This window comes from Tursiops truncatus, chromosome 10 (assembly GCF_011762595.2).
Source record: "Tursiops truncatus isolate mTurTru1 chromosome 10, mTurTru1.mat.Y, whole genome shotgun sequence".
Taxonomy (NCBI): domain Eukaryota; kingdom Metazoa; phylum Chordata; class Mammalia; order Artiodactyla; family Delphinidae; genus Tursiops; species Tursiops truncatus.
Genome location: NC_047043.1, coordinates 50333689 through 50358222, shown reverse-complemented (window position 1 = coordinate 50358222; position 24534 = coordinate 50333689). Strand labels below are relative to the sequence as shown.

The 24534-nt window shown below is 43.0% G+C and overlaps 1 protein-coding gene, 2 long non-coding RNA genes and 1 pseudogene across 15 annotated transcripts in view; 1 reads left to right on the top strand and 3 right to left on the bottom strand.

The window, feature by feature from the left end:
• The window catches only part of OSBPL10 (oxysterol binding protein like 10), a 376374-nt gene that overhangs the window by 299822 nt on the left and 52018 nt on the right, over positions 1-24534 (top strand). For all 12 annotated transcript variants that reach the window (XM_073810946.1, XM_073810944.1, XM_033864521.2 and 9 more), the window contains one exon: positions 10464-10618. In XM_073810946.1, the coding sequence (XP_073667047.1) occupies positions 10464-10618 (155 nt within the window). The remainder of the gene's footprint in view (positions 1-10463; positions 10619-24534) is intronic.
• LOC117313722 (large ribosomal subunit protein uL23-like) lies at positions 1530-10081 on the bottom strand (annotated as a pseudogene).
• On the bottom strand, positions 11743-15620 carry LOC141279752 (uncharacterized). 2 transcript variants are annotated; one of them, XR_012334536.1, is made up of 4 exons: positions 15607-15620; positions 15215-15334; positions 14733-14797; positions 11743-11868 (listed from the first exon to the last, which is right to left on the bottom strand). It is a non-coding gene; the product is annotated as an uncharacterized lncRNA (long non-coding RNA). The 2 variants fall into 2 exon arrangements; XR_012334535.1 differs by lacking the exon at positions 11743-11868 and adding an exon at positions 14212-14297.
• Positions 15628-21874, bottom strand: LOC141279751 (uncharacterized). The gene is made up of 3 exons (XR_012334534.1): positions 21837-21874; positions 17442-17542; positions 15628-15743 (listed from the first exon to the last, which is right to left on the bottom strand). It is a non-coding gene; the product is annotated as an uncharacterized lncRNA (long non-coding RNA).

The window sequence follows — 24534 nt, the reverse complement described above, 5'->3', positions numbered from 1 at the left end:
CTGAGTCCTTTAAGACATTTTTTGTTTTGGCATTAATTTTGATTTAAAAAATATTGCGTGAACATGTCATTTATCTTGACTACTGAGTGTTTTGGCGCCTCTTTAAATCTTACCCCTGGGCAAGTGTCTTTTTACTTCCCCTGAGTCCCAGCCTTGCTCAGCTCTATGTTCAACTGGGTTCATTGCTCACTGCCAGTCCTTTTATACAGCTTCTCCAGTCTTGAGTTCTTAATTCTGCTTCTTTTCTTCATGTATTGGGATATGTCCTCAAGTCGTTTTCTTCTCCCAGAAGGTAGAATATTTTCTGAGTCTCTGCAGCACTGCTCAGAAGGCATACAGTGCAGAGTTTAAGAGTCTGGGCTCTGGAGCCAGGTGGCCTGGGTTTTCATCTCCCTTGTACCCTGACACTTACCAGCTCTTGTGCCTTTTTGTTTCTTTACCTGTCAAGTGGACATAACAATAGGACCTACCCATGGGTCGTCATTAGGATTAGATGAGTTCACGCACATAAATTTTATATGGTAGTCCTTGGCACCTAGCAAGAGCTCAATAAATGCTGACTCTTTTTGGCAGAGGAAAGATAATTTGTCTGAAGATAAGCATCATCCCCCCAGCGCGCACCCACCTTCAAATCTGTAGACTTTTATTTGCATTAGTCTCTTCATCTACTCACCTTCTGGTGTTTAGTGTTGCAGCAAAATCCAAGACTAGCTTGATTTCTTTTTTCCTTTAGGGCAGGTCTAACTTTTCTGCCTAAATGCTTGGAAAATTTTTTCTCATGATTTTTTTTAATTAAAAAATGTTGCCAAACTTCATGAGCCAGGCAGTCATTATACTACTCTAGTTTTGTATGTGTTTGAAATTTCAGTGAGGAAAAGCCTAAGAAAATATCGCCAAGCTGTGTCTAGATGTGAGTCTTTTCCTATTGGTTTTGCTGGACTGAGGTGGGCTGTTTTCAGCAGAACCCACAGCCCTCTCTTCCGCTCGGGCTGTGTTTCTTTACTTCTGTCACTGTTTATTGTTTCTGTCCCACTGATCTGATCTCTTTACTTTAGGGTCTCTGTTGTGTATCTTCTGTCTTATGTTCTGTCTCATTGCTGGGCTTGTGCCCTTTGCAGCTGCTCACTGGTAGAACTTCATCTTCTTGACACACTACTTACTCGACTTTCTACATTGTAGATTCTACTTTTTCCTCGTTTCGGTATTAACCTTAATTCTGCTAATGTTGACTTTGTTTCCTTATAATAATTCCTTTCTGCCTCTATCTCCTTCTTCACCTCAGTCTGTTTTCTTCTTCTGGCTCTCTGTTCTCGTTTCATATTGGCTACTTTATTTTGTATTGTTGCAAGGATACACCTCTCCTGATGTTTTCTCTGACACCTTATGTTAGAAATTTCAGAGATATATTGTTCCTATAAGCCTTCTGAGTATCCTTCTGAGGATACTGTTTCTTTTCCCAAGCACTATATGGTCCTTTTTTTTTTTTTTTTTAACTAGTGAAAACTTTTAAATTTAAAATTAGCCAGCTGGACTCAGTTTAGATGATCCCAGTTTTGTTGGCAACATCCAAAGCATCATAGTCAGGAGCCAGTCGAACATATGCCTTCTTCTCTCCATCAGGCCTGATCAGGGTGTTCACCTTAGCCACGTCAGTGTCATAGAGCTTCTTCACAGCCTGTTTAATCTGGTGCATGTTGGCCTTGGCATCCACAGTGAACACCAGTGTGTTGTTGTCTTATGTTTTCTTCATGGCTGACTCGGTGGTGAGGGGGAACTTGATGATGGCATAGTGGTCAAGCTTGCGTCTCCTAGGGGTGCCCTTCCTGGGATATTTGGGCTGCCTCCTGAGCTGTAGTGTTTTGGGCCGTTGGAAGGCGGGTGACATCCGGATCTTCTTTTTTTTTGTGGCCGTGGACGCCTTTCAGCACTGCTTTCTTGGCCTTCAAAGCCTTTGCTTTGGCTTCGGCTTTGGGAGGGGCAGGGGCTGAGAGAAGGAAAGAAAATGAGGGTGTGGGGGTGCTCACTACTGGTCTTGAGGCTGGAAGTGATTGATTTATACACTCGTTTTCATTCACTCTGTATTAGAATTTTCCTCCTTTATCCTCACATGAGGCAGCTCTATCCAGACTCCCAAAGCAGTGGCTGGTAATTAGAGCAGCTAGACTGGTCTGAGGCGGTCTTCTCTCCTGTCCTCCCTCACTGGTTCTTTGATGCTCTGACTCCATAGAATGTACAGAAAACCGCATTAACCAGCATGCATTGCTACCCCCACCCTTCCTGTCCTGGTCTTTGTCTCAGGATGCTGTGTATCACAAGCAGGCCAGACTCTACTTCCTGCCCTGTTGTCTGTCTCCTGGTTATCATCTCTGAATGATGGTGGCGTGGAGGGGAGGGAGGGACAGAGTTAAGGTATGGGAGTGATGGACGGAACATTGTCCTGATTGCCTAGGAGAGCAGATTTCATTTTTTCCCTTAGTGCTTTTTTAAGTTTTCCTAATTATTCTAGAGGACATTTACTACTTGCATAATAAAATAAAATGAAAAGAAAGTAGTACCCCTGTATTTATGAGACAGCTGTCCAGTATTTAAGATATGAATCCAACTTCAGGTCTCTGAGGAGGAGTTGGTCAACAGGACAGGTAAGAAGTATCTTTCCACCTTTCTTAGGGAAGATTCTGGGTCTTGGAACCCTGGGTTGGTTTTCTTAGTCCAACCCCATCCACCTTATTATTTATGGGGATTCTTCATAAACCTGTCCTTAGCTCATCCTTCAGCCTTTGATTTTAGTGTTGTGAGTTTCTAACTTTTTAAAAATGACATCAAGGACTGATATATGGATGCCTTTTTGCCATTAAAAAAAAAAAGTTGTGGTAAAAATACAAATTAAAAAAATTTGGATTGGTTCAAGATGGTAGAGTAGAAGGATGTGCTCTCACTCCCTCTTGCGAGAACACTGGAATCACAACTAACTGCTGAACAATCATCGACAGGAAGACACTGGAACTCACTAAAAAAGATACCCCACATCCAAAGACAAAGGAGAAGACAAAATGGATGGTAGGAGGGGCGCAATCACAATAAAATCAAGTCCCATAACTGCCGGGTGGGTGACTCACAAACTGGAGAACACTTATACCACAGAAGTCCACCCACTGGATAGAAGGTTCTGAGCCCCATGTCAGGCTTCTGAACCAGAGGGTCTGGCAATGGGAAGAGGAATTCCCAGAGAATCAGACTTTGAAGGCTAGCAGGATTTGATTGCAGAACTTCGACAGGACTTGAGGAAACAGAGACTCCACTCTTGGAGGGCACACACAAAGTAGTGTATGTATCGGGACCCAGGGGAAGGAGCAGTAACCCCATAGAGGTTGAACCAGGCCTACCTGTTAGTGTTGGAGGGTCTCCTGCAGAGGCGGGGGGGTGGCTCTGTCTCACCATGAAGACAAGGACACTGGCAGCAGAAGTTCTGGGAAGTACTCCTTGGCGAGAGCCCTCCCAGAGTCCACCATTAGCCCCACCAAAGAGCCCAGGTAGGCTCCAGTGTTGGGTCACCTCAGCCAAACAACCAACAGGGAGGGGACCCACCCCACCTATCAGCAGACAAGAGGATTAAAGTTTTACTGAGCTCTGCCCACCAGAGCAACAGCCAACTCTACCCACCACCAGTCCCTCCCATCAGGAAACTGGCACAAGCCTCTTAGATAGCCTCATCCACCAGAGGGCAGACAGCAGAAGCAAGAAGAACTACAATCCTGTAGCCTGTGATACAAAAACGACATTCACAGAAAGATAGACAAGATGAAAAGGCAGAGGGCTATGTACCAGATGAAGGAACAAGATAAAACCCCAGAAAAACAACTAAATGAAGTGGAGATAGGCAACCTTCCAGAAAAAGAATTCAGAATAATGATAGTGAAGATGATCCAGGACCTCGGAAAAAGAATGGAGGCAAAGATCGAGAAGATGCAAGAAATGTTTCACAAAGGTCTAGAAGAATTAAAGAACAAACAAACAGAGATGAACAATACAATAACTGAAATGAAACTACACTAGAAGGAATCAATAGCAGAATAACTGAGACAGAAGAACGGATAAGTGACCTGGAAGACAGAATGGTAGAATTCACTGCCACGGAACAGAATAAAGAAAAAAGAATGAAAAGAAATGAAGACAGCCTAAGAGACATCTGCGACAACATTAAACACAACAACATTCGCATTATAGGGGTCCCAGAAGGAGAAGAGAGAGAGAAAGGACTCGAGAAAATATTTGAAGAGATTATAGTCAAAAACTTCTCTAACATGGGAAAGGAAATAGCCACCAAAGTACAGGAAGTACAGAGAGTCCCATACAGGATAAACCCAAGGAGAAACATGCCAAGACACGTAGTAATCAAATTGAAAAAAATTAAGGACAAGAAAAATTATTGAAAGCAGCAAGAGAAAATACTTAAAGTGCTGAAAGGGAAGAAGCTACAACCAAGATTACTCTACCCAGCAAGGATCTCATTCAGATTCGATGGAGAAATCAAAAGCTTTATAGGACAAGCAAAAGCTAAGAGAATCCAGCACCACCAAACCAGCTCTACAAGAAATGCTAAAGGAACTTCCTTAAGTGGGAAACACAAGAGAAGAAAAGGACTTACAAAAACAAACACAAAACAATTAAGAAAATGGTTATAGGAACATACATATCGATAATTACCTCAAACGTGAATGGGTTAATGCTCCAACCAAAAGACACAGGCTTGCTGAGTGGATACAAAAACAAGACCCATATATGTGCCGTCTACAAGAGACCCACTTCAGACCTAGGGACACGTGCAGACTGAAAGTGGGGGGATGGAAAAAGATATTCCATGCAAATGGAAATCAAAAGAAAGCTGGAGTAGCAATACTCATATCAGATAAAATAGACTTTAAAATAAAGAATGTTACAAGAGACAAGGAAGGACACTACATAATGATCAAGGGATCAATCCAAGAAGAAGATATAACAATTATAAATATATATGCACCCAACATAGGAGCACTTCAATACATAAGGCAACTGCTAACAGCTGTAAAAGAGGAAATCGACAGTAACACAATAATAGTGGGGGACTTTAACACCTCACTTACACCAATGGACAGATCATCCAAACAGAAAATTAATAAGGAAACAGAAGCTTTAAATGACACAATAGACCAGATAGATTTAATTGATATTTATAGGACATTCCATCCAAAAACAGCAGATTACACTTTCTTCTTAAGTGCGCACAGAATATTCTCCAGGATAGCTCATATCTTGGGTCACAAATCAAGCCTCAGTAAATTTAAGAAAATTGAAATCATATCAAGCATGTTTTCTGAAAACAGTGCTATGAGATTAGAAATCAATTACAAGGAAAAAAATGTAAAAAACACAAACACATGGAGACTAAACAATACATTATTAAATAACCAAGAGATCACTGAGGAAATCAAAGAGGAAATCAAAAAATACCTAAAGACAAATGACAATGAAAACACAATGTTCCAAAACCTATGGGATGCAGCAAAAGCATTTCTAAGAGGGAAGTTTATAGCTATAAAAGCCTACCTCAAAAACAAGAAAAATCTCAAATAAACAATCTAATCTTACACCTAAAGGAGTTAGAGAAAGAAGAACAAACAAAACCCAAAGTTAGCAGAAGGAAAGAAATCAGGACTATCAGAGCAGAAATAAATGAAATAGAAACAATACAACAATAGCAACGATCAATAAAACTGGTTCTTTGAGGAGGTAAACAAAGCTGGTCCTTTGAGGAGGTAAACAAAATTGATAAATCATTAGCCAGACTCATCAAGAAAAAGAGGGAGAGGACTCAAATCAGTAAAATTAGAAATGAAAAAGGAGAAGTTACAGTGGACACCTCAGAAATACAAAGCATCATAAGGGACTACTACAAGCAACTATATGCCAATAAAATGGACAACCTGGAAGAAATGGACAAATTCTTAGAAAGGTGTAACTTTCCAAGACTGAACCAGGAAGAAATAGAAAAAACGAACAGACCAGTCACAAGTAATGAAATTGAAACTGTGATTAAACATCTTCCAACAAACAAAAGTCCAGGACCAGATGGCTTCACAGGTGAATTCTATCAAACATTTAGAGAAGAGCTAACACCCATCCTTCTCAAACTCTTCCAAAAAGTTGCAGAGAAAGGAACACTCCCAAACTCATTCTGTGAGGCCACCATCACTCTGATACCAAAACCAGACAAAGATACTACAAAAAAAGAATATTACAGACCAATATCACTCATGAATATAGATGCAGAAATCCTCAACAAAATACTAGCAAACAGAATTGAACAACACATTAAAAGGATCATACACCATGATCAAGTGGGATTTATCCCAGGGATGCAAGGATTCTTCAATATACGCAAATAAATCAATGTGATACACCATATTAACAACTTGAAGAAGAAAAACCATATGATCATCTCAATAGATGCAGAAAAAGCTTTTGACAAAATTCAACACCCGTTTATGATAAAGACTCTCCAGAAAGTGGGCATAGAGGGAACCTACCTCAGCATAATAAAGGCCATATACGATAAACCCACAGCAAACATCATTCTCAATGGTGAAAAACTGAAAGCATTTCCTCTAAGATCAGGAACAAGTCAAGGATGTCCACTCTCACTACTGTTATTCAACATAGTTTTGGAAGTCCCAGCCACGGCAATCAGAGAAGAAAAAGAAATAAAAGGAATACAAACTGGAAAAGAAGAAGTAAAACTGTCACTGTTTGCAGATGACATTGATACAGGTGACATCTGATAGGCAGATGACATAGAGAATCCTAAAGATGCCACCAGAAAACTACTAGAGCTAATCAATTAATTTGGTAAAGTTACAGGATACAAAATAAATGCACAGAAATCTCTTGCATTCCTATACACTAGTGATGAAAAATCTGAAAGAGAAATTAAGGAAACACTCCCATTTACCATTGCAACAAAAAGAATAAAATACCTAGGAATAAACCTACCTAGGGAAACAAAAAACCTGTATGCAGAAAACTATAAGACACTGATGAAAGAAATTAAAGATGATACCAACAGATGGAGAGATATACCATGTTCTTGTATTAGAAGAATCAATATTGTGAAAATGACTATACTACACAAAGCAATCTAGAGATTCAATGCAATCCCTATCAAATTACCATTGGCCTTTTTTTACAGAACTAGAATAAAAAATCTTAAAATTTGTATGGAGACACAAAAGACCCCGAATAGCCAAAGCAGTCTTGAGGGAAAGAAACGGAGCTGGAGGAATCAGACTCCCTGACTTCAGACTATACTACAGTAATCAAGACCATATGGTACTGGCACAAAAACAGAAACATAGATTGGTGGAACAAGGTAGAAAGCCCAGAGATAAACCCACACACCTATGGTCAACTAATCTATGACAAAGGAGGCAAGGGTATACAATGGAGAAAAGGCAATCTCTTCAATAAGTGGTGCTGGGAAAACTGGACAGCTACATGTAAAAGAATGAAATTAGAACACTCCCTAACACCATACACAAAAATGAACGCAAAATGGATTCAAGACCTACATGTAAGACCGGACACAATAAAACTCTTAGAGGAAAACATAGGCAGAACACTCTTTGACATAAATCACAGCAAGATCTTTTTTGGTCCACCTCCTAGAGTAATGGAAATAAAAACAAAAATAAACAAATGGGACCTAATGAAACTTAAAAGCTTTTGCACAGCAAAGGAAACCATAAACAGGACGAAAAGACAACCCTCAAAATGGGAGAAGATATTTGCAAACGAATCAACAGACAAAGGATTAATCTCCAAAATATATAAACAGCTCATGCAGCTCAATATTAAAAATACAAACAACCCAATCCAAAAATGGGCAGAAGACCTAAATAGACATTTCTCCAAAGAAGATATACAGATGGCCAAGAAGCACATGAAAAGCTGCTCAACATCACTAATTATTAGAGAAATGCAAATCAAAACTACAATGAGGTATCACCTCACACCAGTTAGAATGGGCATCATCAGAAAATCTACCAACAACAAATGCTGGAGAGGGTGTGGAGAAAAGGGAACCCTCTTGCCCTGTTGGTGGGAATGTAAATTGATACAGCCACTATGGAGAACAGTATGGAGGTTCCTTAGGAAACTAAAAATAGATTTACCATATGACCCAGCAATCCCACTACTGGGCATATACCCAGAGAAAACCATAAATCAGAAGGATACATGCACCCCAATGTTCATTGCAGCACTATTTACAATAGCCAGGTCATGGAAGCAGCCTAAATGCCCATCAACAGACAAATGGATAAAGAAGATGTGGTACATATATACAATGGAATATTACTCAGCCATAAAAAGGAATGAAATTGGGTCATTTGTAGAGACATGGATGGATCTAGAGACTGTCATACAGAGTGAAGTAAGCCAGAAGGAGAAAAACAAATATCGTATATTAACGCATGTATGTGTAACCTAGAAAAATTGTACAGATGAATCGGTTTGCAGGGCAGAAATTGAGACACAGATGTAGAAAACAAACGTATGGACACCAATGGGGGAATGCAGTGGGGCGTGGAGGTGGTGGTGTGATGAATTGGGAGATTAGGATTGACAGTTATACACTGATGTGTATAAAATGGATGATTAGTAAGAACCTGCTGTATAAAAAAACAAAATTCAAAAAAAAATTGGGGGTCCTAACCATTTTTAAGTATACAACTCAGTAGTGTTAAATACATTCATATTATTGTACAATCTCCAGAACCCTTTTCATCTTGCAGAACCCTTTTCATCTTGCAAAACTGAACCTCTATACCCAGTAAATAACTCTTCCCCCCACCCCCTTTTCCCCACTTTGTCCCCTGCCCTTCTCCACCATGGACATACAGACTTTTTGAAACATACACTCTTCTTGAAATTGACCATCTCTGAAAGTCTTAATGGTCATCCATTCATTCAGCACAGATTTAAGGAGCTCACACTCCTTGCCAGACCCTGTTCTAGGTTCTGGGGATACAGCAGTGAGCAAGGGCAGTATTGTCCCTGTTTTTAAGGAGCTAGTGTTCTAGGGAGAAGAGGAAGGCAGACAATAAACGAATGTACAGGGTGAGTTCAGAGAGTGCTAAGAGCCGTAAGACAGTAAACCGACAGCTGGGACAGGGGGTGCCTCTGGGGTGCTGCTTTGGCCAGCGAAGTCCCCCGGGGCCTTTCTGAGCGCGTGATCGTTGAGCAGACCCCTGGATTTACTCAGGAGATCTCCTCCCCCAGGTAGAGGAACTAGAGGCTGGCAGTCTGAGCAGGGAGACAGCACACACAAAGACTCTCGTCCCTTTGAAGAATGGGAAGAAAAAAAAAAAACAGCCTCACTTGAGCGTTGTGAGCAGTGGGAGAGAATGAGGAGATGCCAGGCAGCATCTGAGGTGCTGAAGGGCGGCTGAGTTCTAGTTCACGTGAGGTTGTCTGCACTTGAGGTCACCTTTCCTTCATCACTCACTCCTGTGCTCAGGCTGAGAACAGAAGCTCCAGATTCAGCTGAGTTTGAAGCCTATTTTTTTTCTAATGGCAGAATTGCTGCAGGGTAAAGAAATCTACCTCTGATCACTCCTGTCCCCCTTAGCAAGAATATATACAACTATTCTGTAATAACCCATTACTCTTGGAAAGATCAGTATTAGAAAGTTTTTTTTGCTGTTCCCAAGGGTTGAGGGAAAATTTTTAAAATGCTTTATAAGGAATCCCTGGTGGTCCAGTGATTAGGACTCTGCATGTTCACTGCTAAGGGCCCGGGTTTGATCCCTGGTTGGGAAACAGATCCCAAAAGCCATGTGGCGTGGCCAAATTAAAAAAAAAAAGAAAAAAGCTTTATTAACAGCAATATGGTAGCTAGAATGGCATGACCGCATCCATCCTCCATACCCATGTCTGTCCATGATGTGGCTTCCTGACTTCTGCCACCCGAATGGACTTCGGCCACATCTAATGGCCGATCACACGTGACGTGATCACACCACAGGCGTCTTTTCTCAGCTGTGGTCATCATGTCAATGGGCATTCAGACTGCATTTCAAGCAGCCCATACCCAATTTGACTTTTGTTTTTTATTGTAAATATTTATAAGTATTTTTGAAAAGTTAAAAAAAAATAAGAAAAACACCCTCAAGGAAGTACGGCACATGCGAATTGTTTTTGTCCAGGGACAGGGAGAGACACAGCCTATGGTCATTACGCAGAAACTCGTTTATAAATAGGTGACCTGAATCTACACTTAAATCCACTGAATCAGCTTAAATCCTCTATGGTCCACTTAAAATTGGACCCACTTCAAGTCGGGTTTCTTCAACAGCATGGTATGGCTATTTCTTGAGCTCTAAATGTTGGATTTGGAAAATACTTGGCATCATTCTAGGTCTTTATTTCAGAAAGCATCCTGGGATGGCACGGGCCTAAGTCACACTCCACAGAGCAGCTGAAAAATGGGACACTGGGCTCTTTGCCATCGGCCAGCGCCAGCATAACCTGGGCCATTTTACCCAACTCCGTGGAGGATGAACAAACCTGCCCGCCAGAGCCAGAGGTAAGCTCGCCAGCCTCTCTTCGCACCTTTCATGGCTTGTGTTAGCGCTTGTTCAGAAGTAGAGTAATTATATTTGTAACTTGCTCACCGCTGGGTTTTAAGAGGAGACAAATTATAAAATGGAAGCATCGCCCAGGGAGACAAAATCAGCTCCGTGCACGCCTGGCGCTCCTGCTCTTGTGCCTGGCAGCTGCCGTGGGCGAACGGTGATCCAACTGATGCGGAATCTTCCATTTTCACTGAAATGGGAGTCGTTTTCACGTCATGTGGGAGAAACTAACACGCCCACTAACGTGATGCCTGTTGACATGATGGGAGTGGTTACAATATATTATGTCGCTCCCCTCAATATTGGCTTCTTCGTGTGGTTGTGCTAATAATATGAGCTCCTTCCTCCTATGCTTGATCCCTGCATGCTACACAACCGGGCCAGCCCAGGGGCAGTGGCTGGGACTCTTCTAGGCGTTGCACTAGCCCAGGTCCAGGGAGGAGCAGCCCTGCAGACCTTCGGGGCTAGCCAGGCCCCCACAGGCTCCCTGGACCCAGTCATCTGCCCACGCAATCTCCGTGACTAACTGCGCCTCTAAGTGGCAGCTGGAGGGAAGCCAAATGCAGCCTGCATTTTGTCAATTTCCCCGGGCGTCATGAGTGAATTTCTCTTTCTTGGTTGCACGTGTCCTGTTGACAGGATCTCGTGAACTGGGCTGGGACCTACTTTAACCATGTGTTAGAGGTGGTTCTTCATTTGAATTGAAATCACTTTAGCCTGAAAATTGTGCAGCAAAATCTATTTTGTAAGGTTGCAAGTCCCAAGGCAGCTTCTTCAGTCAAATGGTCTTGGTTATCCAAGCTTCACGTGATTCTATTCTCCGAGGGCCGCTTGAGGGCTCAGGTCTTCCAGAGGCAGGATCGGCCTGCCTGCAAGTATTTCATCAGCATCTGTAAGGTGACTTTGCAGGGTATGAAACGATAGGGGATGTGAGATTTTGAAAGGTATCTGCCTCTGCCTGTACACCGAGTTTCAGGGGGAAAACACTTGTAGCTGACGTGTGGGTGCCTCGCAAGGTAAGTTGGCAACTGAGAAGATGTTGGAGCTTGCTGTCAGGTAGTTTTTTTGAGAGCCTCGGGTGGGGTCACGTTTGAGGAGGTCGTGCTTAGCTGCTAAGGGGTTGAGAATTCCAATCACCTCCATTCTGTTGGAAAAGAACCTTTGGGAGTTCACACCATAATACACATACCTAAATCTTGCTCTAGAAAGAAATTAAAAGAGAAGTTCTTAGATCTTTAGAAATAACTGTTTAGATCCTCATCCCCAGCAGCATCACGGGGAAACCCTAACAGAGGCTGTCACCTAATAAGCTTTTTTTAAAAAAAATGATTATTTATTTACTTAAGTGTAGTTGATTTATAATGTGTTCATTTGTACTGTACAGCAAAGTGATTTAGTTACACATATATATAATTATTAAATATTCTCTTCCATTATGGTTTATCACAGGATATTGAATACAGTTCCCTGTGCTGTACAGTAGGACCTTGTTGTTTATCCATTCCATACATAAAAGCTTACATCTGCTGACCCCAACCTCCCACTCTATCCCTCCCCTAACCCCCCACCCCCTTGGCAAGTACAAGTCTCTTCTCTATGTCTGTGAATCTGTTTCTGTTTCATAGATAGGTTCACTTGTGTCATATTTTAGATTCCACACATAAGTGATGTCATATGGTGTTTGTCTTTCGCTTTCTGATTTGCTTCACTTAGTATGATAGTCTCTGGTTGCATCCATGTTGCTGCATATGGCATTATTTCGTTCCTTTATATGGCCGAGTAGTATTCCATTGTATATATGTACCACATCTTTATCCATTCATCTGTTGATGGACATTTAGGTTGCTTCCATGTCCTGGCTATTGTGAATAGTGGGGCTGTGAACATAGGGGTGCATGTATTTTTTTGAATCAGAGTTGTGTCTAGATATATGCCCAGGATTGGGATTGCTGGTTCCTATGGTAGCTCTAATTTTAGTTTTCTGAGGACCCTCCTTACTATTCCCAATAGTGGCTGCCCCGATTTACATTCCCACCAACAGCGTAGGAGGGTTCCCTTTTCTCCGTGCTCTCTCCAGCATTTATTGTTTGTAGTTTTTTTTTTTTTTTTTTTTGCGGTACACGGGCCTCTCACTCTTGTGGCCTCTCCCGTTGCGGAGCACAGCCTCCGGACGCGCAGGCTCAGCGGCCATGGCTCACGGGCCCAGCCGCTCTGCGGCATGTGGGATCCTCCCAGACCGGGGCACGAACCCTTGTCCCCTGCATCGGCAGGCGGACTCTCAACCACTGCGCCACCAGGGAAGCCCTATTGTTTGTAGTTTTTGATGATGGCCATTCTGACTGGTGTGAGGTGATACCTCATTGTAGTTTTGATTTGCGTTTCTCTAATAATTAGTGACGTTGAGCATCTTTTCACGTGCCTGTTGGCTGTCTGTATGTCTTTGGAGAAATGTCTACTTAGTAACCTGATAAGATTATTATTAGGGCTGCTGATCTTCCCTATTCTGAGTCCTTCCTAGTGTACGTGCTGCCTTTCCTGTGGATGCTTTTTCTAACCCTGAAGTTTGAAAGGGTTAGTCTGTTCTTTTTACATAAAATTATTGCCCACTTTGCTTTGCCAGTCAAGAGCATTGGCAGAAGATAGTATATCATTGTCCAGATGAAATAACTAGCTCCCAAGTTCAACTTTTAAAAAATACTTTGAAGGAGAAGAACTAGGGAGAGCTTTTAAGTTAGGAACAATCATTAATTTCTGATTGTCGTTTTTGCTCTTACTCCTTTTGTCAGAGTGATAGGAGGTATTCTCTGGTACTCTCTTGCAGCAGTGAGAGGCTTATGGGGTGTGATGCGGGTGTGAATGTTTTCTGAGAAGGAAGGATTAGAGCTCTTTTGCAAAGACGTCCTTCATTTTTTCCAGTGACAGCTCTGGTAGATGATTCTCACAACCCAAACAGCTCGTGTTGGTTGGACACTATTTTTATTTTAGGCCATTGTGCTTTGTCACTTTTTTTTTTTTCTTGTCCTAACAGTTGAAGAAGCTAGCCATAGCCACCCAGTAGTTTTCTTGTCAGAAAAAGGAAAATGTTTCCATTGCCTCCCTTTTGTACAATTTGGAAAAATAACCCAAGAAGGAATGAAGTGAAATTCCTTATGAGAAGGTTTCTTATCCCTTTTGATGTGGAGAATGTAGTTACTATGTGATCATTGGGAGACTAGGAATTGTAGTTATTGTGGTGCTTTAGCCAAATATTTTCTTCTGGCTTATTGTTTTGATCATATTAGGTCTTTAGGAGCATAAATTAGGGTATAAAACATACCACATCCTAATGTATATATATTTTTTAATGCCATCAAGCAATTAACTCAATCCAATTCCCATCAGACATAGACTGGGTATCCTACAATTCAACTCAATTCTGATACTGTCCACCTGGAAGGAGTGTCAGATCTCACAGGTGAAGGGCTTCAGTCCTGCAAGACTGAGCACCCCATCAACTTCAGACGCCAGTCACATATCCAGGTTGTCACCTGTGCTTCTGACCAGCCGGCTGTGGATTGGAGGTTCCCATGTCCTCTTCCTCAGGCTTGATTAATTCGCTAGGGTGGCTCACAGAACTCAGAGAAACATCTACTAGTTTGTTACAAAAGGATGTAATTCAGGAACAGAAGGAAGAGATGCATACAGCAAGGTCTGTGGGAAGGAGCTCGGAGCTTCCATGCCCTCCTGCCCTCTCCGAGTGCACCACTCTCCCCACCAACCGTGAAGCTCTCTGAACCCTGTTCTTTAGGGTTTTTAAGGAGGCTTCATTACATAGGCATGGTTGATTAAATTACCCTCCAGGCCCTCTCCCCTCCCCGGAGGTCAGGGGTAGGACTGAAAGCTCCAACCCTCTAATAACTGGGGTTGGCTCCACTGGCAACCATCTCCCATCCTTAGGGGCTTTGCAAAAGTCATTCCTTAACATAACAAAAGACACTTTAAAGCTTTCATCTCTTAGGAAATTCCCAGGGTTTTAGGAACTCTGTGTTGGAAATAGGGACAAAAAAGCAAATATATATTTCTTACCATAAATCACAATGTGACACTCCCCTCCGCTGTTTCTGGCTTACCATAAAACAACTTACAGATACCTGGAAAATGAATGCATTTTCAAGCTTAGTCTGTTTCATTCTCAACAGAATAGAGCTCAGAAGAGCAGCGTGTATTTAATATGTGTGTTACAAGAGAATTGTGGTTGGCTCTGTTATCAGATGCAGTGATCTCAAAATTTTATTCGGCTGGGGCTGGGGCTGGGACCCACTAAATGTGAAAATGAAATATTCTTCCATAACAAAGTGAGTTAGGATCTTGATTTCCCCGTTAGGAGAACGATATTTCAACTCTCTCAGCACGGTTTGAAATTTAAGTTTAGACAGAAAAGGGTTTTGGTGGTGCTTTCTTTGTCGAAGAGTGCCTTGTTTTAGGACAGGAGGAATGGTGACTGGGGAGATGAAGTACTGGGCCTGGCGCTCTTGACCTTCCACCCACCCTCCGGATTGGAAACCTACCAACGCAAGTCCACGTTGCAGGCATTCTCACAGGGAGGTTTCTAAATGCATGACGGTTTCCTCAGTGCATTTGTTTGAGAGTTGGAAGCTGAGGCGGGGACCAGATTCCTTCTGCTGGTGCTGCTGGCGGACAGGGTCAAGGGGATGTGAGTATTTAGAGGCAGGTGCAGTGGCCAGACTCGTTGTTCTGGGGCCTCTGTCCCCCTGCGTTGGCAGGAGAGGCTGTTGTGGCCGCAGCGCCGGCAGCATCCCGACACTTGGATCAAGGATACCTGCAGTGGTGTGTCCTTGCATGAAAAAGTCTAAGGGGGCCTTCTGTTCTGGCCTTCCGCCAGACCAGTGATGCTATAAGCACCTAATTCCCATATCAAATCCCTTCCTGATTGAAATACCTGGAGTGGTTTCCATTCCTGGCCCTGGATCCTGACTGGTTGGGCTGTTGGCATAGGGAAGCAGTGGGTGGCATGGGGACAATCCTCAACGGCAGCTCACATGTCACCATGTTTACCCACCTTCCTGGAGGCTGTTTCTGAGAGACAGAAACCCTAATTTGTGGTAAAAGTCAGGGTTATCGAGGTAAATTCATAAATAATGAAATTCACCCCTTTAAAATGCAATTTTACCACTTCTGAACTTTGATCTGTTACAACAGTTCCATCGCTTTCCAAGATTCCCTTGTGTTCCTTTGTGTTTAACTCCTCCCCAGCCCCTGGCAAGCGCTCATCTGCTTTCTGTCCACGTAGTTTTGTCTTTTCCAGAATGCCATGTAAATGGAATCACGCAGTGTGTACACGTGAGCCCGGCTTTCTTTGTTTAGCATAATGTGTGCTGTGTTAATTGTTGGAGGCAGTTATTAGGTGCCCGGACACCGACCCCTGGCCTGGAGGGAAAAGATGGAGAGTCAGTCCTGTTAATCCCTCTCCACTGGGGACCTGCAGCAGGGGGTCTTGAAGCCGCATCTCAGGAGTACGTCATCAGCTCCTATCAACCCCTGGGTTGACTGTTTCACTAGAAAACTTTGCCTGGTGACTTGTCTGCATCGCAGTGGCAGTAATGCCATCAAGAGACCACATGACCTACACTCCCCAAATCTAGCAGGTTCAGAAGGACTTCTCATAATGTCCCTAAGTACTAAGGACTCGATCCACATATAAATTAGCCAGTGGGCTTTGGTTAGAAAACTGCAGAATTTAATTTTCAAGTAAGTGTGTCAAAATCCCCACTTCCCCAAGGGAGGGCATTGTTTTACAAATAAGGGAAAGAGACAGATACAAAGATTTAGCTGAATTTTGCCTCAAGAAGAATTTTCAGGCTCTTGGTTGAATTGTCATCTTTAGCACTGAACTTTTGAACCACTTAACCGCATATAAAGCTGTTAGTTTTGAAATCCTCTGACATTCAAGTTGAAGCCTGACCAGTGTAATCTCAACCCATTTTGATCCTTTTTATTCTTCATCTCCACAGTACATCAATGTATAGGTAGATGTTAACTGAGCATGAAGTGTCAGGCATGGGATGGTGATAGAGTTTTTCAAGATAAGGTAATATGCTGTTTTGATCCTTTGGATAATTCTTTTTTTTTTTTTTTTTTTTTTTTTTTTTTTTTTCGGTACGCGGGCCTCTCACTGTTGTGGCCTCTCCCGTTGCGGAGCACAGGCTCTGGACGTGCAGGCTCAGCGGCCATGGCTCACGGGCCTAGTTGCTCCGCGGCATGTGGGATCTTCCCGGACCGGGGCACGAACCCGTGTCCCCTGCATCGGCAGGCAGATTCTCAACCACCGCGCCACCAGGGAAGCCCTGGATAATTCTTTTAACACGCATTTTCAACCTTACTGATTTGTTCAAAATATTTGACATGTACTTGTTGTCAGCTGTTTGACCATGGAGTGGGTCAGCTAACACATCCCTATAATGGTTGAAAATCAATTTAGTGAATTCTGTGATAGCTCCACAAAGTTAATGGTTGCTACGTAGGAAATGTCGATCACATTTGGACTTTGTAACAAGTAAGGTCGTGAGTGATATGATTAACCCCTTTCTACCCCACTCCCCACCCTGTCATTAGAGAGTTTGATTGCCTCTTCTTCCCAGATCCTGTAGGACAGATGTTTTTTCTCTTTGAGCCATGGCCTTTGAGTCACTACATCTTAGAATAGTCTTTAGGGGTCCAGTGGCCACTCCCCAAACTGGAGTGACTGACTGACTTGCCAAGAGTCACAGAACTGACCAGTGGTAAAGGCAGGATGGACATCTAGACTTCCTTTCTCCCCAGCCAGTGCCCTTCTGTATATACCACACCATCTCCTGTGTCTAGGAGGATTCTTTCAGCTGCAAATAACAGAGAACCCAACAGTTAGAAGCTCAAGCAATAACTACATTTAATTTTCTCACACAGTGAGACTTCTGCCAGTGAGTGGCCGTGGGTTTGTTGCAACCACTCCCGATGGCCTCGAAGATACAGGCTCCTGGAAAATGGTATGCAGTTCCTGAAAAAAATTAAAACTAGGACTACCATATGATCCAGCAGTTCCACTTGTGTGTATTTATCCAAAAGAATTGAAATAAGGTTCTTGAGATATTTGCACCCCAGGGTTCATTGCAGCTTTGTTCCTCGTAGCCAAGAGGTGGAAACAACCTAAATGGATGAATGAATGAAGAAAATATGGTATATGGATGATATGATGGATTGTTCTTCAGCCTTGAAAAAGGAATGAACCTTTAGAAACATTATAATAAGTGAAATAAGCCAGTCATAGAAGGACAAATACTGCATGATTCCACTTATAGGAAGTATCTAAAGTTGTCAAACTGATAGAAACAGGAAGTAGAATGGTGGTGGCCGGGGCAGTGGGGAGGGGATGGGGAGTTGCTATCCAGTGAGTGGAGAGTTTCAGTTGTGCAAGATGAAGGGTTCTGGCGGTCTTCTGTGCAGCCATCTGCGTGTAGCTAACACTACTGTTCTACGCACTACCACATTTGTTAAGAGGGTAGATCTCATGTGCTTTTTATCACACAAAAAATCGATCACTTCTCTCTTAAAAAAAAAAAAATGAAAAACCGGTTTCTTCCATTCTTCTTGCTGTTGGCTTTTCATCCCCATGCTTGTCATGGTGGCAGCATGCCAGCTACAGTCCCAAGCATCACCTGCTCACAACATTCTTTCAGAACGTGGGACGAGATGAGAGCTCTTCCCAAGACGCTCTGTGTGGGAAGGGAGGTCCCCGGCACACTTTTCTTGTTATCTCATAACGAGAACTAGATCCCCCCCAAGACCCAGCAACTGGGTTTCCATGACTGCTTTAGAGTTACCACAGTCACCCTCCATGGCTTTGGAGGAGGGTGCTAAATCACAGGGATCTCGAGTCCTAGGGGGACCCACATTGGGTCCCCATTAGCCTTGGGGAGTAACAGAGAGTGTGGCTGGACCCCCATACCTGCCCCAAGCAGGTTTTCTTCCTGCAGTGCTCATCTTCAGTTTCCATAGGACTTTTCTAGTGGGGAGGGAGGGATAAATTGGGAGATTGGGATTGACACATACACACTACTGTATCTAAGATAGGTAACCATTAAGGACCTACTGTATAGTACAGGGAACTCTACCCAATACTCTGTAAAGACCTAGGTGGGAAAAGAATCTAAAAAAGAGTAGGTATGTGTATATGTATAACTGATTCACTTTGCTGTACAGCAGAAAGTAGCACAACATTGTAAATCAACTATACTCCAATAAAAATTCAAAAGAATTACAGATTCCCAGATCCCAACCCAGGAAAAGAAAGGCTTTTCTAGCCCGACTGTTTCATCTCATAGACCAACTTTTTTGAGTGTAGACCTCTCTCTGATCCCTCATTGAAGACTCCAAAATATTTAGGAAAGCACCGTGGGCATAGTAGACACTCTGTAAATATGTGATGAATGAATGGACGTGAATGATAAAGTCCATCTGTACTGTTCATAGCCTGAGGGCATCCTTCTCCCCGTCTTCATCTCTGTCCCTCTCTCTTTCCTAGGGGTAAGTCTAACCTGTTGAGTGGCAGGTGAGTTATGTATGCTGCTGTGACAAGTGATTCATTGATGGCCAGTGTCCTGGACCTCCCTAGTCAGATGGCTTTCTTACTAATTAGTCCATTTCTGGTCGTTGGCCTCGACCTATCCAACAGGTATTAGGTGGTGGTGGTGGTGATGTGTGGAACTCTTATATAACCTTTTCAGAAGATCCACAGAGGGCATTCCATTTAGGTTCTGTCATTATGGAATGGGGAGTGTCTTTTAATCATCTGGGTTTTTTCTTCTCCTCTTCTGGCTGTTGGTTTGGAGAGAAAACAGTCCATCCACTGTGCAAATGTAGAAGAGACACCTCCTGGCTACCAGACCCTTGACACTTAGAAATCAGAAGGATCCAGGTTGTTGCTTGTGCTTGAAAATAGACTGCTCTCTCATAAGTATGCTCTGTGTTCCCAGTATAGTAAGATAGTAATTATTCATCTTCTCAGTTATTTGTTCATTCATCAAACATTCATTGCGCTACTATGTGATGGACATGGAATGGAGAACTCCTTAGTTTAGCAGATTTTCATAGCTCAGTACTATGAGATGAATTACACACTCACCTCCCTGCAAATTCATATGTTGAAGCCCTAACCCCTAATAGGACTGTATCTGAGAGTTAGGGTCTTTAGGAGGCAATTAAGGTTAAATGAGGTCTTAAGGGTGGGGCCCTAATCCAATAAGACTGTAGCCTTGGAAGGAAGAGGGAGAGAGATCTCTCTCTCTCACTTTCCACCCTGTGAGGACACAGCAGAAGGCAGCCGTCTGCAAACCAGGAAGAGAGCTCTCACCAGAACCCAGCCATGCTAGCCCCCTGATCCAGGACTTCCAGCCTCTAGAACTGTGAGGAAATAAACTCCTGTTGTTTAAACCACCCAGTCTATGGTATTTTGTTAGCCTGAGCTAAGATACTCAGCTTATTAACTCTGTGCATTTTTCACAATAGTTATTTTTTTATAACTTGAGATTAGAAGCAGGAGAAATGGTTTTTAGCCAAGTGATGTTTCCAGGTTAATTTGCCAGCACCATGGAGGTGCTGGTTGTCTGTGGCTGCAGGCCGTGGTAGTTAAGATGACCGTCTGTGGCATCTGGCATCATGGCATTTGGAGACATATTTCTGCGGTGTTCTCACAGGCTGTGATTGCTGAGAACAATCTCTCTTCCCATGGCCGAGAGCTCCTATCTGTCAAAAAGAGCGTTTTTCTGCCCTCTTCTCTTCTTAACAAATGGACAGCAAACATAGCCATCACACACAAACGTAAGCTCTGTGTGCATTTTTCAAGGGCTTCTTGAACTTGGTTTCTGGCCACATTAATGAGCTCTCAGAGGCACAACAGTGTCATTTCCTGTGCAGCTTTGGGGGATTCATTTCAATTTTTGCTACTTTTTTCAACGACTTGTTCTTCCCTTCATTCCTTTTCCTTTTTTCGTATCCCTTTTTGTGGGTGATAATAAAGTTTTGTTTTCTTGGCTGGTGTTGCTTTTATAAGAGCGAGGTGGAGTATAGTCATAGGTCCCCAATCACACCTGCTCAGGGGCCAGTAGGGTGTGTCTGGGGCTTCCAGTGGGTTCAACCCTAGAACAGGCCAGTCTTCGGGGAGCCTTGGGGGTGGTCACCGTGTTGCCTCCCTTTCCTCCCCTCCCCCCAGGCCACTGTGGCTTTGTGACATAAACACCCACCAGAGTGTTGGGGACACAGCCATCTTGGATTTGCCAGTTGTGAGCTGGAGCCATATGAAAAAAAATCAGCACCAGGTGGTATAATCTCTTCTATCCCGCCGCAGTCCCCAAAGGATTAAGCACTTTGAAACTGGTGAATGAAGAGGGCTTAAAGCACTGCAGTGTTTAGTATGGGTTTTCCCTCCCCCCAACCCCCTATCCTGAGTCCTCTTCTCTTTGCCCTGATATCAGTTCTTTGGCCATAGAGGGAGAAAGTCAGATCTGAAGCATTGGTGAAGAGTTGAAGAGATTGTAGCCATGTGGTAGGATAATGTTTAGTGTCCTGTTGTTTTGGGTATTTATTTTCTTCCTATCCCTGTGGCCCCAAATTTCACAACCCTGTCTGCTTTCCCCCTAGCCTGCCTCGCCCCATGGGATACTACCAGTAGAAACGAGCTCTTCACCATCTGCCCGGCTTACATTTTTATTTGCCCACAATGAATAACTCTTCTCGAGGTGATTTATATGCTGTCTCAGATGCCGTTCACTTTCCAGAGATGTGAAGTCGATGCTCAGAGATTTATGACCTTGGGGAAAGAATGTTATGGAAGAAAAGAGGAAAATCTTTTCTCACATATACTTCGGGCTCTGCCTGAATTAATCAATGAGTTCTCGGATCCCTTTTGCAATGTGGATTGAGTTTTGTAGATGGATTATGGGGTGCGGTGCAGGGGCTGCCTCTGTGCTATATTATAATTGTAAATTTAAAATTTTTTGGTAATGGTGATAGATGAGCAGCTCAGCAGAATGGAGATGGTATGTGTATGTGTGAATGAAATTGTCTAAGTTCTGATAAAGATTTTACCCCCTCTGGATATAGGACTCAAACAACTGCCCCTCTGATACTTGAACTTACCTTACCAGCAGCTGTCTGGCTGTCCATCCTGTCCCCAGTCACCCCAGCACCAAAGCTCTCCTTGCCCCTGCAGATATTAGAGCAGCAGGGGCCAAGCAGGTAGGCTTTGTGAGGTGACAGATGAAGTCAAGTGTCATGTGACACCCTGTCACGACCGTCTTCTTTCTCCTCTGAGGACAACTCATAGCCATCGCTTCCCCAAAGCCCCGGGTCCCTTTTCTCTGCCATTCACCATCTGCAGCCAGCTAATGAGACATCGGACTGTCCTATGTCATTTGTGGCTCCCTTTATTAGCTACAGTAATCCCGGCAAATGACCTCATCACAAATAAGTATAAGAAGATGGGCAGAAATACAGCCATTTGGAGGAAAAGGAAACCATAACTTTTTTGGAAATGAAATTAAACCTAACTGAGAACAGTATATCAATCCTTAAAGCCATGGAAATGTCCTTCAGATTGCCCCAAATCTCTCTTCACATTTTCCTTGATCTCATCAGAATTGCTTTCCTTGAAAAAGAATAAGAAATGTATAGAACTTGATTGTTTTATAGTTAAAGTAATACTGCAAGAGTATCAGATCTTCCTACAGCAAATGTATAGTATTTAATCCACATTCTGAGTTTGAAAGAGCTTTGTGGGTTACTCTGGAAATGCACCTACACCATGAATGACATTCTTCTTTGGAAAATGTGTTTCAGATCCCAAATATCTTCTTTTCAATGGCTTGTGTACTAAAATGCAGGGCCAGTTTGTAGTTCTGTCTTAAAAAAAAAACAACATGTAATTTGGGGAGAAAACAACTCCTTTGGGGAGTGTGAGGTTTTCTTATAGTGACTGAAACCAATTTCCTGCACTGAAGTGAGAAAAGAAATGCAAGCAAGAGAAAGGGACTATTTTTATGTTTACGTGCCTTTTAATTTCATTATGATGCATTTTTAGAGCTAAAAACCTTATTTAGAATGGGATCTTACATAGAAATTCCCAGAATGAGGAAACACCTTTCTGTTTTAGATGCTGCTCTGTGAGATCAGTGGTTCTTCACTAGGTGAGTAGAAAAGTGGGGACAGATGTCATAACAATTCCTTCCTGAGCCTCAACAGAAGACCTTTATAAGCATCAGAGTGCCCACCTCACAAAAGCAAGCTTTTTGTTTATATTTTTTTAGCACACAGATTCCTTAAAGAAGCAATCAGTGGAACATAAGATACAAAACAATAACAAAGCAGTGAGAGATCCTCTTTCAGGTAGTTTGGCTCTTGAGATGAGTAAAAAGGTGTTTCAAAGCTACAGGGGTATTTTGGAGAGGTGAGGTTAAATGATTGCATTTCTAGATCATAGGAATGAAGCTGATTCTCTTTCTTCTCTTGGATCTGGTCTAGAGTAGATGTCAGTTTAAGTTGTCCCTCGATGCGGGGGTTAGCATGATGTCTCTAGGGTTCCAGCTGTGGAGGCTCACAGAGTTGGTTGGACCCCAGCTCTTGGACTTACTGTCTGTGAGAACGTGGGCATGCGAATTATCAATGGTAATGATCGTAGTAATTTCCTGATGGAAATGTGATGAGAACTCGATGAGACGGTGTATTGTCAGTGTTCATCTCGGTGCCTGGCACATAGTAGGTACTCAGTAGTCAGAGTCTTATTCAAATTGTCTTTGACCTGCCTCTCTTACCCCAGTCTGTAGATAGTAAGTTGGTTGAGGAAGCCCTATGAGCATTTGTTGTTAAGCTCTTCTGGGTTCCTCACGCGAGATTCATTTCTCTTATGTAGTCTTCCAAAAGAGTATTCTGGGTGTAAATGATGACAAATGTATATATTTATACGCTGGGACCTGATTCACAAAGGGCTTCCATTAATAACTTACTCAAACTGGGCTTCTCCAGGTAGAGCTGATTTAAGCATTATCAAGGCAGTTTTGTTGCAAGGTAGGTGTCTTGCCTGGCTTCTCTCTGAGGAAGTCCTAAAATCACCCAGCCAGCTGGCAGGGTGGGCCCAATCCAGTGGGCATCTCTAAGGCAGGCTGCCCAGGTGGGTTGATTTTCACAGCACACCCCAGCTTTGCCCACAAGAGGAAGTCTGGAGTGTAGAGACATAAAGGAAATATCAGGTAGGTTGTATTAGTTTCCTGTTGCTGCTGTAACAAATGGCCACAAACTTCGCCTAAAAGACACAAATTTATCCTCTTATAGTTCTGTAGATTAGAAGTGTTACGCAGGTCTCAGTGGGCTAAAGTCCAGGTGTCAGCAGAACGGCATTCCTTTCTGGAGGCTCTGGGGTGAATCCATTTCCTTGGCTTTTCCAGCTTCTGGCGGCTGCCTGCATTCCTTGGCTTGTGGCCCCTTCCTCCATCTTCAGGGCTAGGAACCTTGCATCTCTTTGACTCTGCTTCCATAGTCCTGTCTCCCTGTGATTTCTCTCTTCTGCCTTCCTCTTCCACTTTTAAGGATCCTTGTGGTTACACTGGGCCCACCCAGATAATCTAGGACAGTCTCCCTACTTTAAGCTGATTAGCACCCTGAATTCCCCATTGCCATATAGCCTAACCCAGTCACCATCCTGGGGATTAGGACCACACATCTTTGGGCTGTTATTCAGCCTACATAGCAAGTGAGTTGGTTGGCAATCACAAAGACGTTAGATAAACCATGAAAATAAAAGTGGGATGGACCTCTGACTTGAAAGAGAGCCAGTGGTTCCATT